A 10,085-nucleotide genomic window follows, 5' to 3' on the forward strand; every position below is an offset into this window, starting at 1 on the left:
CGGTGCCCTAACCCCCCGTGTTGGTCAAGGGCCAGCTGTATATATATTTAATCACATGGTCCATTTGCCCTTTATCCCTGAGATAGTTAAAGAATGATCCAATTTTTATTTTTTCTAGATGACTACCTACTTGTCCCCAAATCATGTATTTAATAGTCCATCTTTCCTCTTCCTGTATGAGATGACACTTGAAAATTACACTGCATTCCTTATGTGTCTGAGTGTGTTTTAAGACTTATTCTGTTGCACTGGTTTGTCTTTCTATTCACATTGTACCACATTGTTTTAATTTTTTGAGGTTTTATAACTAAGTCTTTAATCTGCCTTAAAATAATTAGAAGATATATTTAATCATGAGACACGACTAGTATTATTCTAAGAAGGCATGATGACTAAGGAGACAGGAATGTTTTTCAAAGTAAACTTGTGATCTGGGACAAAAAGAAAATTTGAAGATGTATGTAATCCTGATAGCAATGAAATAACATATAATTACTAAATCTAGGAAGCCACAGTAATCAAACATTTTTGGATATCATTTTAGATGTTTATTTTGGAAGCTGCTAAAACCGTAATACAGAAACACATAATTACACCACGTACAAGGAAGGACGTACTTGAATTCCACATCCGCGTGATGCCGCTTCCCTCGCCCCGCATGGTCCTCCACCCCTCGCCAGCCTGCACTTCCGGAAGGCAACGTCTAGTCTCCTTTCCAGCACAGTGACCTGGTCTTCCTGCACAATTTTCTCACACGGTTCTCGCCAACTTTAAAAAGTCCAAATATGCTCGCACTGCTATGAATAATTCATCACGGCCAAACGCGTGGCATTGTTTCCGCTCTCCGCAAGCTTCATTTTCTGTTTGCTAGTGTAGGAAACGTTTTCGTCAAAGTAAAAAGCTTTTTATCGGTGCCTCGGGAAACAGAACAGAGGCATCCAGAACGCTCCAAACACTTAGCCTCCTCCTTCCCATCAATGGCTCGTCCGTGCCCTCCGAGCCGGCGGCTCAGGCATGCGAATACACTGAGTTCTTGGTAATTCACAAGTCCTGGTCACTGGTGCCTCACAGTGTTTCGAAGTCACATTAGAATAACAGTGAAGCAGATGAAGTTGCACACGACCCTAGCAAAACTTCCCGGCCACACGGTTTATTTCATTATTTCCTTTATTTTAGGAAAATTAGTATTTTTCAAGGACCACTTCGATCGTCCTCGCCCCCTTACACGCCTTCGCGTGCTCATCCATCGGACTTATTGCACGTGGGCATGCTAGGCGAGGAGGTTAGGATAGTGAATAAACCACGCGTCCCCCTGTCAAGGACCACACGGAATGGCGGGAGACATGTGAGAAGGCAGAAGGTACGAGTGCCAGGCGTTAGGCAGGCACAGCCAGGGGACCGTGGCACTCAGGGGCCCCTCAGCGGGCAAGCGGAGGCCCCGTCCGAGGAGAGCTCATGCCCCAGCGCAGGTGACCCTGCAGGAGGCAGGACACAGCCGGAGGCAGAGGGTGTCTCAGGAACAATCCGAGGAACAAAGGCTTTGTCCTATGGGCCACGGATGCCATGAAGGGGGGTCGTGACACACCTACGCAGCCCTCTACCAACTGTCACTGCTAACATGCACCTAAGCGCCCTCAACCCCTCGTGAGACAGCGGCTCCCCAAAGGCACGGGCCAGGGGTGTCCAGACACACTCCGGCCGATGACCAAGTCAGCAGCGCATGCGCACACACACTCCAGAAACCAATGTGACGGTCTTTCGTCACACTGAACTGGACGCGCCTCCCCGCCCTGCCCAGGAGAAAACTCAAGGGACCCCCACGGGGCAGACTTGGCGGCGTTTCCCTGAGCCGCCCTGCCCGCTTCACCCACCCTTGTCTTCTGCGTGAAGCCCCCGCCACCAACCCACTCTGCTCGCTGTTCTCCGGTTCTCCCTGCAGGTGCCACTCCCCCCACCCAGGCCCACGCGGGGTGCCTCTCCCTCACCCAGTACCCAGCCTCCCTCAAGACACCCTGCCGGGCCGTCCTCCCCAGGAAGCCGCGGCGGGCCGAGTGCTCGCTCCTGCGGGTTCAGCGTCTCCCCGAACGCCAAGGTGCTGCCTCCCCCGCGCCAGCTCTCGCCCAGCTCCCTCCACACCCGCCGCTGCGTCCGTCCTCCGAAGCGTTCCGTGAAGCCCATGACTCTCCTGAGTTCTCGATCGCTCCGTCACTCAGCCAGCTGTCCGGTCACCCATCCGTCCCCTCCCAGGGCCGCAGCCCGTTCTGCCCTGGGCCCCACTGCCAGCTCCCTGGGCCCTGCCCGCCTCTTCCACACGCTCTCAGGTGACCGTAAGGCCGCCGGACCCAGGGAAATGGGACGCGGAGCTCCTGCAAACGGGGCGCTTCCTCCCCTCCCCGCTCCGCCTTCCCGCAGGTGTGCAAAGCCCCTTCCTCCCATCTTCTTTAAGGTTGCGTTCCAGGCTAACTTCTTCAAACTCCTTTTTCCTCAACAAATAAGCATTCTCCAGTTAATCCTCCCCGGGGGCGAGAAGCCAGCTGCCGCCTCCCAATGGCTTTGCAGCTTTCCCCTTTCCTTCACTGAGGACCACCGCGGCCATGCACGCCTGGCCTGTGGACTCCTGACCCACTAACGACACGTTTCGCCCGGGCCGCTCCAGTCAGAATCCCGGGACAGCAGTCACTACAGACAGCCTGGCTGCCGCCCTATCTGGCCTCTGGGCACCTGGCTCCTTCGGCTCCGGGGCTCCTCCTCCGCGCTCCAGGACACCTTGTGTCCGGGCCTCCTCTCCCAGCCGGTCCCCTCGGGGCAGGCCGTGGCTCTTCTCCGTCAGATCTGCTATCTGCTGTCCTCTTCCTCCCCACGCAGCACGGTGCCCCCCCCCTACACACACACACACCTGGAGTCACAGTCCAGAGCCCAGCTCCCCCCGCGGACCCCGGGGGCCGTCCCCTCATCCATCAGACAGGCTGGGGTGCCCACAGCACAGCCGTCCTGCGCCACTCCGCCCGGCTCTCGCTGGAACCCCGACGTCAGGAGCAGCGTCTACTCGGTGGCGGGAAGCCGCGCCGTGACGAGTCCTTATTCCCCAGCCTCGATCTACCGGCCTTGACCTCCAGACTTTACTTACCCAGCTGCCATCTAACCACCGCGCCAAGCAGTGTGCGGGGCATCTGGGCCCTAAGGATCCAAGCAGAAGGCCTGGATCCCCGCTGTCCCCCACCAGGCCCCGCCCCCAGGCCGCCCGCCCACCCCGCGCTGCGCTGACGCCCCCTCCCCAAACCCCGGCCGCCTGCGGGTTTACCCACCCCGCCTCCGGACACCTCCCATGCTGTATTTCATTCCCGGTATTGTCACCGGCACCCAAGTCGCCGCTGTCCCGTCCTGACTGCCACAGCGGCCTCCATGTGCTCCGGTTCCACCACAGCCCCCTAGATCCACGCACCAGAGTGCAGCCAGAGCGAGCTTCTGGGGTCACAAACTACGCCTCGCCCACCTGCTTAACGCCTCGCGGTGGCTTCCGGTTGCTCGCGGAGTAAAAGGCCATCGCTCCCTTGGCTTACAAAGCCCTCACCGGGCCATCTGCCTCCTGGCTGCACCCCGCACGTGGTTCCGGTGGGCCCTCCCGGCGGTTGGTTCTGTTCCTCTAACCCAAGCCTCCCTCTGCCGCCAGCCCACGGCGCCTGCCCTGACGTCGCCCCGCTGGCTGCCCTGGGTCACCTGGAGCCCAGGGGTCACTGCCACCACCCAGGGTGGCCTCAGAGCCCACCCAAACTGACAGAGCCACAGCCCACTGCTTCCCACTTTGACATTTCTGTTCTCTGAACATGGAGCCACCACACCCCCTCAACACACACCCCCCAACACACACCCCCCCAACACACACTTCTGAACTCCCATCCAGAAACTAAGGAGCCACCTGTCCTGCCCCCCACCCCACCACGTGTCACGTCAAAGCCCAGCTCCGCAGAGGACGGTGGTCTGCCTACCTTTCCACCTTACCTGCCCGAGTCCTTCAGGGACTCATGGTAAAGGTTAATGACATGGTCCTCACCATCAGCCGGACAACCCTCTCTGGCTCCACCACCCTCCTGCGTTCCCACCCGAGGCCGTTTCTGGTGGCTACCTCTGGATGCGCCCCCACTGGCCCGGCCCAGCCCGGCTTTCCGAGGCTTCTCCTCCCAGGCCCACCGGCTGGACGAGCCCTCAGCCTCGGGGCAGCTCCTCCGCAAAGCTTCCCAGGGCCCCAGGCAGGGCGCACAGGTCCCATGTCCTGCCGTGTCCCCCCGTGTCCCCTGCGTCCCGCTGCCTTGGGCTCCACAGAACTGGCTGTCTGGCACTCGCCTGAGTCCTGGCTCCATGGGACCCAGGCCAAGGCAGAGGAAGCCTGCAGCGAGTGGCCTCCCGGGTTCAAGTCCCTTAAAGACAAGGCCATGGCGGTGGAGGTGTTTGTTTTCATCTCTGAATTTCCAACACAACTATCCTGAGCACCTTCCACGAGTGTCAGCCACCCCTGCAGTCCCAGGAGGACTCCGGAAAGACAGGCCTGGCCCTCAGGCCCTCCTGAAGCAGCTTGCCTCCTGCACTGGGGGGGCCGGCAGGAAGCCAGGCGGCCAGTGAGAGAGCGGAACAGTTCCAGAAGCTGGTAAGTGCTGCACAGAAAACAGGACTGCGGACACCTTCTGCGTCCTCTGTAAAACCCCGAGGTCCCCGCCACTGGTGGCTCCCCTGGGGCGCTTTGGATCAGGTAGGGGAGCTCAACTTACATTTTAATTCTGGATTATAACTGAGAGTTTGCCTTTGAAGGGAGACGATCTTTCTTTTCCACGAAAATTATCTTTTCTTCCCTGTCGCACGGCACGGGCTGTTTTTGAACAGAAACTAACAACGTATTAATTGGTGAAACGTTCACCACGCCGTGTTCGGCCTGCTGTATAGCAAACAAAGTCTTGGTATCTGCTTCATTACCTAGTGCAACGCATTTTCTTCTTCTGACCGGGACGTTTAAGGCCGAGCTTCTCGGCGGCTTCCGGACATGTCGGCTGTGGGCGCCGCGCCGCACAGCACGGCCCTGGTTCTCGTGCTCCTGCACTGCGTTTCTTTTTTGTTTGTTTTTTTTCTAATGCAGCAGAAAACGTTTCAGGTGGAAAATCATCTCAGGTTAATACGTGAGGTGGAGATGACAGAAGCCCCCGTCTTACACTGTTCCCACCGCTTCTCATTTAAGCTTTCGGGGGCTGTCTTTGTTCATGCAGGTTTTCTTTCTTTTCTTTAATTAAATGAAAAGTGAAATTAATAGTAACGAATCTAAATAGTTCCACCCAATTCAAACAACTTGCCTTTTGGACGTCAGACCCTCGTGGTGCTGACCCCAGCCAAAACGGTCACTGATATCTCCGGTGACACCTGGTCAGCTCAGGACCTACACTCCTGGCCTGGCACAGCGGCTACCTCGGTGGGTACCCACGTCCATACTTCAGGTCTTCCGAGGGGCGAGTGGTCATTTACATCTTGCTCAAACAGTCTGTACTGAACAGGTACGGGACTGTCGCCTGCCAGCGGGCTGCTAACTGGTTTACACCCATTTCTCTCGCTGGCCTTGGCCTTGCATCCCCTACGCCCCTCGGCAACCTCAATCTCACCAGACCCATAAAAACGAGTTATACGTTTAGTTGAGTGTAACTTCCAGGTGTTAAACACAGTTGCTCGGAAAATGGGTCATATTTATTATCTCGGTCCGTTCAAGTGTTGGCCACACAGTGTCTTAAGTCTCAAGAAACAGAGCAAAGGTGACGGATGTTAAGTATATTTAAAATCCACAATTCCTGGAAACAAGCGCATTTTGTTTTGAATATTAGAGAAACACACGACAAACGGGAGTCGGGGGAAGCGCGTGCGGTCTGCAGTCGCCAGTCTGCTCTCACTCTGCTGCTGCCCCTGTGCCCTCCTCAGCCAACCGTGCTCTTTCCCACAGCCCTCCGCCTCACTCAGAGCGGCCCACTGGGGAGCCACACACGCCGCCTGGAATGTTCTGGCCTCCGCCCCAAGCCTTTTCCGTTGGCGTGGGCATCTCCTGTCCTTCCCACGCCAGCACCAAGTGCGACAAGGTGAAGTGTGAACGCGGCTCACACCGGCCTCCACGAGTGACTTCTCGGCTTTCCTCTGTACACACGTGCACACCCCCCCATGGCAAAGTGGACTCCTGTGACGGCAAAGTGGACCCCGCGTTCCCTCCCGGAGGCCTTCCTGAGCAGAGCTTGTGTTCCGATCGGCCACTTTCTGATGAGTTCAGAGGTCAGCAATCAAAGGCAGATGGCGGGAGGAGCGGAAGTCAGGAGTGGCCTGACGGGCACGCGGATCCTGCAGCGCTGGGCCTCAGCAAGCACCCCGCTCTGGGGGGCTCTCTCGGACTGGGCGTGGACACCCCCGGTGCAAAGGCCTGGCCAGGGCAGCGCCCGGCAAGGGGCAGCGCCTTTCATGCGTTGTTCCGTGTGTGGCTGAGTGAAGCAGCGGACCGGCGTGGGCCGAGTACAGAGCCGAAACGGACGGGAGCAGAACGGGGGCAGTGGACCTGCAACGCGAGATTTGTCTGTGGACGATGAACACGGTGAAGCGGGCGCTCCTAGACACCAGCACTGAGCCCGGCAGCCTTGACCTCGCAACTCGCCGGAGAGACCAAGAGATCCGACTGAACGGGGAAAAGGGAATGAGCGTGCGACAAGTAAGGCACACCTGTCAGCGTCTGGGTACTTGTACATTCTTACGGAATGTTTTTTGTTCAAAAAGGACCATCTTTACTGACAAATATTTTTAAAGTCTGCCAAGCTTCGGGTACTTCAGCAATTCAGACCAATGTGGCCTGTCATGCAGCACTGGACGGAAACAAAGATCCCGAGACTGGAGTGTCACAGTCACCCTCGAGCTCCATCCCACTCTGGGGTGAGGCGGGGCTCACAACAGATTTTGTTTAAAAGTGCCTCTGTACTCGCTACCTTGGTAACAGTCTATTTCTATTAAGATGCCAGGCTACCCCCTGCCGACTTGGTTGGGGTGGGGGACCCACAAACTGAATTCACCATCACTGGGCTTCTTCCTCTGGGGCCTCCCTGCACAGGGGCCCTCCCCATGGCCTTCCTCTCCAGGTTCTCGGTCCTCTCAGAGGGAAAGCCTGCTGGGGACTGTCCTGGGGTGACGTCATCTACCTGGTCTGCTAGCCTGAATTCTGCCCCCCAGCACACAAACGGCAGTAATGACATACTAACAGAAACTTCATCACTCTAGGAAAACAGGTCCTATCCCGATGCCTATACCCTGTCCCAAAACAATGCTGTCACAGGCGAGGGGTGGCAGCGTTCAGCCCCCCACTCCACCAGCTGACAACTGTAAGAAGTAGATGCTTATTTTTCAAAGGAAGAATTCACAAGTGTGGGAGGAAGAAAGCGGACCAGAACCGGCCCTAGGCAGGCCTGAGGCTGACCCGGCCCAGTCAGATCTGGCTGAGGCTCCGTGCTCACCCCCACCTTCCCCCACCCCCCCCCTCCCCCGGCCACCGAGGCTCTGACTCAGTAGGTGAAAATGTCCACTGCTAACACAGCCAAAGGCAGCGGGAGAGCCCCCGCGCACACCCCTCCTCAGCTGCGGCTTCTAGGGACGCAGCTGAGGAGGGGTGTGCGCGGGGGCTCTCCCGGACGGGAGCAGTACGGGGGCAGTGGACCTGCAACGCGAGATTTGTCTTTGGACGATGAACACGGTGAAGCGGGCGCTCCTAGACACCAGCACTGAGCCCGGCAGCCTTTACCTCGCAACTCGCCGGAGAGACCAAGAGATCCGACTGAACGGGGGAAAAGGGAATGAACGTGCGACAAGTAAGGCGCACCTGTCAGCGTCTGGGTACTTGTACATTCTTACGGAATGTTTTTTGTTCAAAAAGGACCATCTTTACTGACAAATATTTTTAGAGTCTGCCAAGCTTCGGGTACTTCAGCAATTCAGACCAATGTGGCCTGTCATGCAGCACTGGACGGAAACAAAGATCCCGAGACTGGAGTGTCACAGTCACCCTCGAGCTCCATCCCACTCTGGGGTGAGGCGGGGCTCACAACAGATTTTGTTTAAAAGTGCCTGTGTACTCGCTACCTTGGTAACAGTCTATTTCTATTAAGATGCCAGGCTACCCCCTGCCGACTTGGTTGGGGTGGGGGACCCACAAACTGAATTCACCATCACTGGGCTTCTTCCTCTGGGGCCTCCCTGCACAGGGGCCCTCCCCATGGCCTTCCTCTCCAGGTTCTCGGTCCTCTCAGAGGGAAAGCCTGCTGGGGACTGTCCTGGGGTGACGTCATCTACCTGGTCTGCTAGCCTGAATTCTGCCCCCCAGCACACAAACGGCAGTAATGACATACTAACAGAAACTTCGTCACTCTAGGAAAACAGGTCCTATCCCGATGCCTATACCCTGTCCCAAAACAATGCTGTCACAGGCGAGGGGTGGCAGCGTTCAGCCCCCCACTCCACCAGCTGACAACTGTAAGAAGTAGATGCTTATTTTTCAAAGGAAGAATTCACAAGTGTGGGAGGAAGAAACTGGACCAGAACCGGCCCTGGGCAGGCCTGAGGCTGACCCGGCCCAGTCAGATCTGGCTGAGGCTCCGCGCTCACCCCCACCTTCCCCGACCCCCCCCCCTCCCCCGGCCACCGAGGCTCTGACTCAGTAGGTGAAAATGTCCACTGCTAACACAGCCAAAGGCAGCGGGAGAGCCCCCGCGCACACCCCTCCTCAGCTGCGGCTTCTAGGGACGCACCACCGCTGCCGGTGGGCCGGGGAGGCAGACCCTGGGGGCCGCTGTGTCCCTCTGACTGCCGGAGGCCACCGGACCGGCGGTCAGCTAGGAGTCCAGGGCCCACGCCCAGCAGACCGAGTCGACCTGCAAGTAGGAGCAGAGACCCGAGGCTGGAGCCCGCGCGCGAGTGTGTGACAGGCCGCTGGGCCACGCGGCTGCCCTGGACCGACCCGCGCCCCAGAGGCGAGCTCGCGCGACACGTTCACACGCCCCGGGCAGCGCCCCAAAGGCACCCGGACAAGTTCCGGCCACGAGGGGGGCCGGGGCCGGGGCGTGAGCGGCGGACGCGAGCAGGAAGCCTGCACAGCGGGCCAGCGCTGTCGTCTGCCGGGAGAAGGCGCCGCGGAAGCGCGGTTCCCAGCGAGCCGCAGACAAAGGCTCGGTGCGCACGCGGTGGACCGTGGCGCCCAAGCCCCGCGCGCAGGGCCGCGAAGAGCCGTGTCCGACCCGGGTGGCGCCCGAGTAGCCGGTGCCCCTGGCGCGACATCTCGCCCACCCGCCTCGGCCCCGGATCCGCGGTCCTCACCTCGCTCGCCCTCCATCCAGGACAACGGCGATCCCCTCGCCTGCGCGCCCGGCGCCACTCCCCTCATCATCTCCCGCCTCCAGCTCTCTGCGAACCTCTGCCTTGACTGTTCCGCTGTCTTGTCCCCCTCCCCCGTGACACGCCTTCTGCCACCCCTGCTCCAGCGCGCTCTCAGCCTCGCACCCGGGGCTGGGGAGGCGGCGGGGCCGTGGTCCGCTCGGGGGCGCGGCCCGAGGCTCCGAACCGGCGGCGCCTGGCTCCTCCACCCTGACGCCCATTGTCCTTGCGTTTACCGCCCCGAGCGCCGGCGAAGCCCCAGGACCTGCAGGAGTGCAGCCTGGGTCCTGGCTCTGGAACCGGCTCGTGGGGGCGGGGTGCGGGCGAGGGGCCCTGGCGCGCACAGTGAGCCCCGGCGGGCCACAAGTGCCTTCCGCTGGAGGGGTGCGGGGTGCGGGGCCCCGGCCTGCCCTCGCCCATCCAGGGGCCTCGGCGGACGGGACCCCCAGCGGAAGGAAGCGCGCTCACTCCAGCCGAGCAGTCCTGGGCGGGGAGAGGCGCCCGCGTGCGCGGTCAGAGTCGGGAGTATGGGGACGCGCGGGGAAGTGTGTGGCCGGACCAGCCCCGCAGGGCCCGCGGCGGGCGAAGGTCCGGCTCCACCCGCCCGCGGGGTCGCCCTTCCCCGCACACACGCGGAGCCTGGGAACCCCCGGAGTCCCGGCGCT

General features: G+C 59.6%; 1 protein-coding gene across 1 annotated transcript in view; it reads right to left on the reverse strand.

Annotated features, from left to right (window-relative positions):
- The window catches only part of PDE10A (phosphodiesterase 10A), a 193,373-nt gene extending 183,976 nt beyond the window's left edge, over positions 1–9,397 (reverse strand). The window contains exon 1 of the mRNA XM_023520439.1: positions 9,364–9,397. Coding sequence (XP_023376207.1) covers positions 9,364–9,379 — 16 coding nt within the window. The 5' untranslated portion in view covers positions 9,380–9,397. The remainder of the gene's footprint in view (positions 1–9,363) is intronic.
- Positions 9,398–10,085: the final 688 nt, after the last annotated feature.

This window comes from Pteropus vampyrus, unplaced genomic scaffold (genome assembly GCF_000151845.1).
Source record: "Pteropus vampyrus isolate Shadow unplaced genomic scaffold, Pvam_2.0 Scaffold266, whole genome shotgun sequence".
Lineage (NCBI taxonomy): Eukaryota > Metazoa > Chordata > Mammalia > Chiroptera > Pteropodidae > Pteropus > Pteropus vampyrus.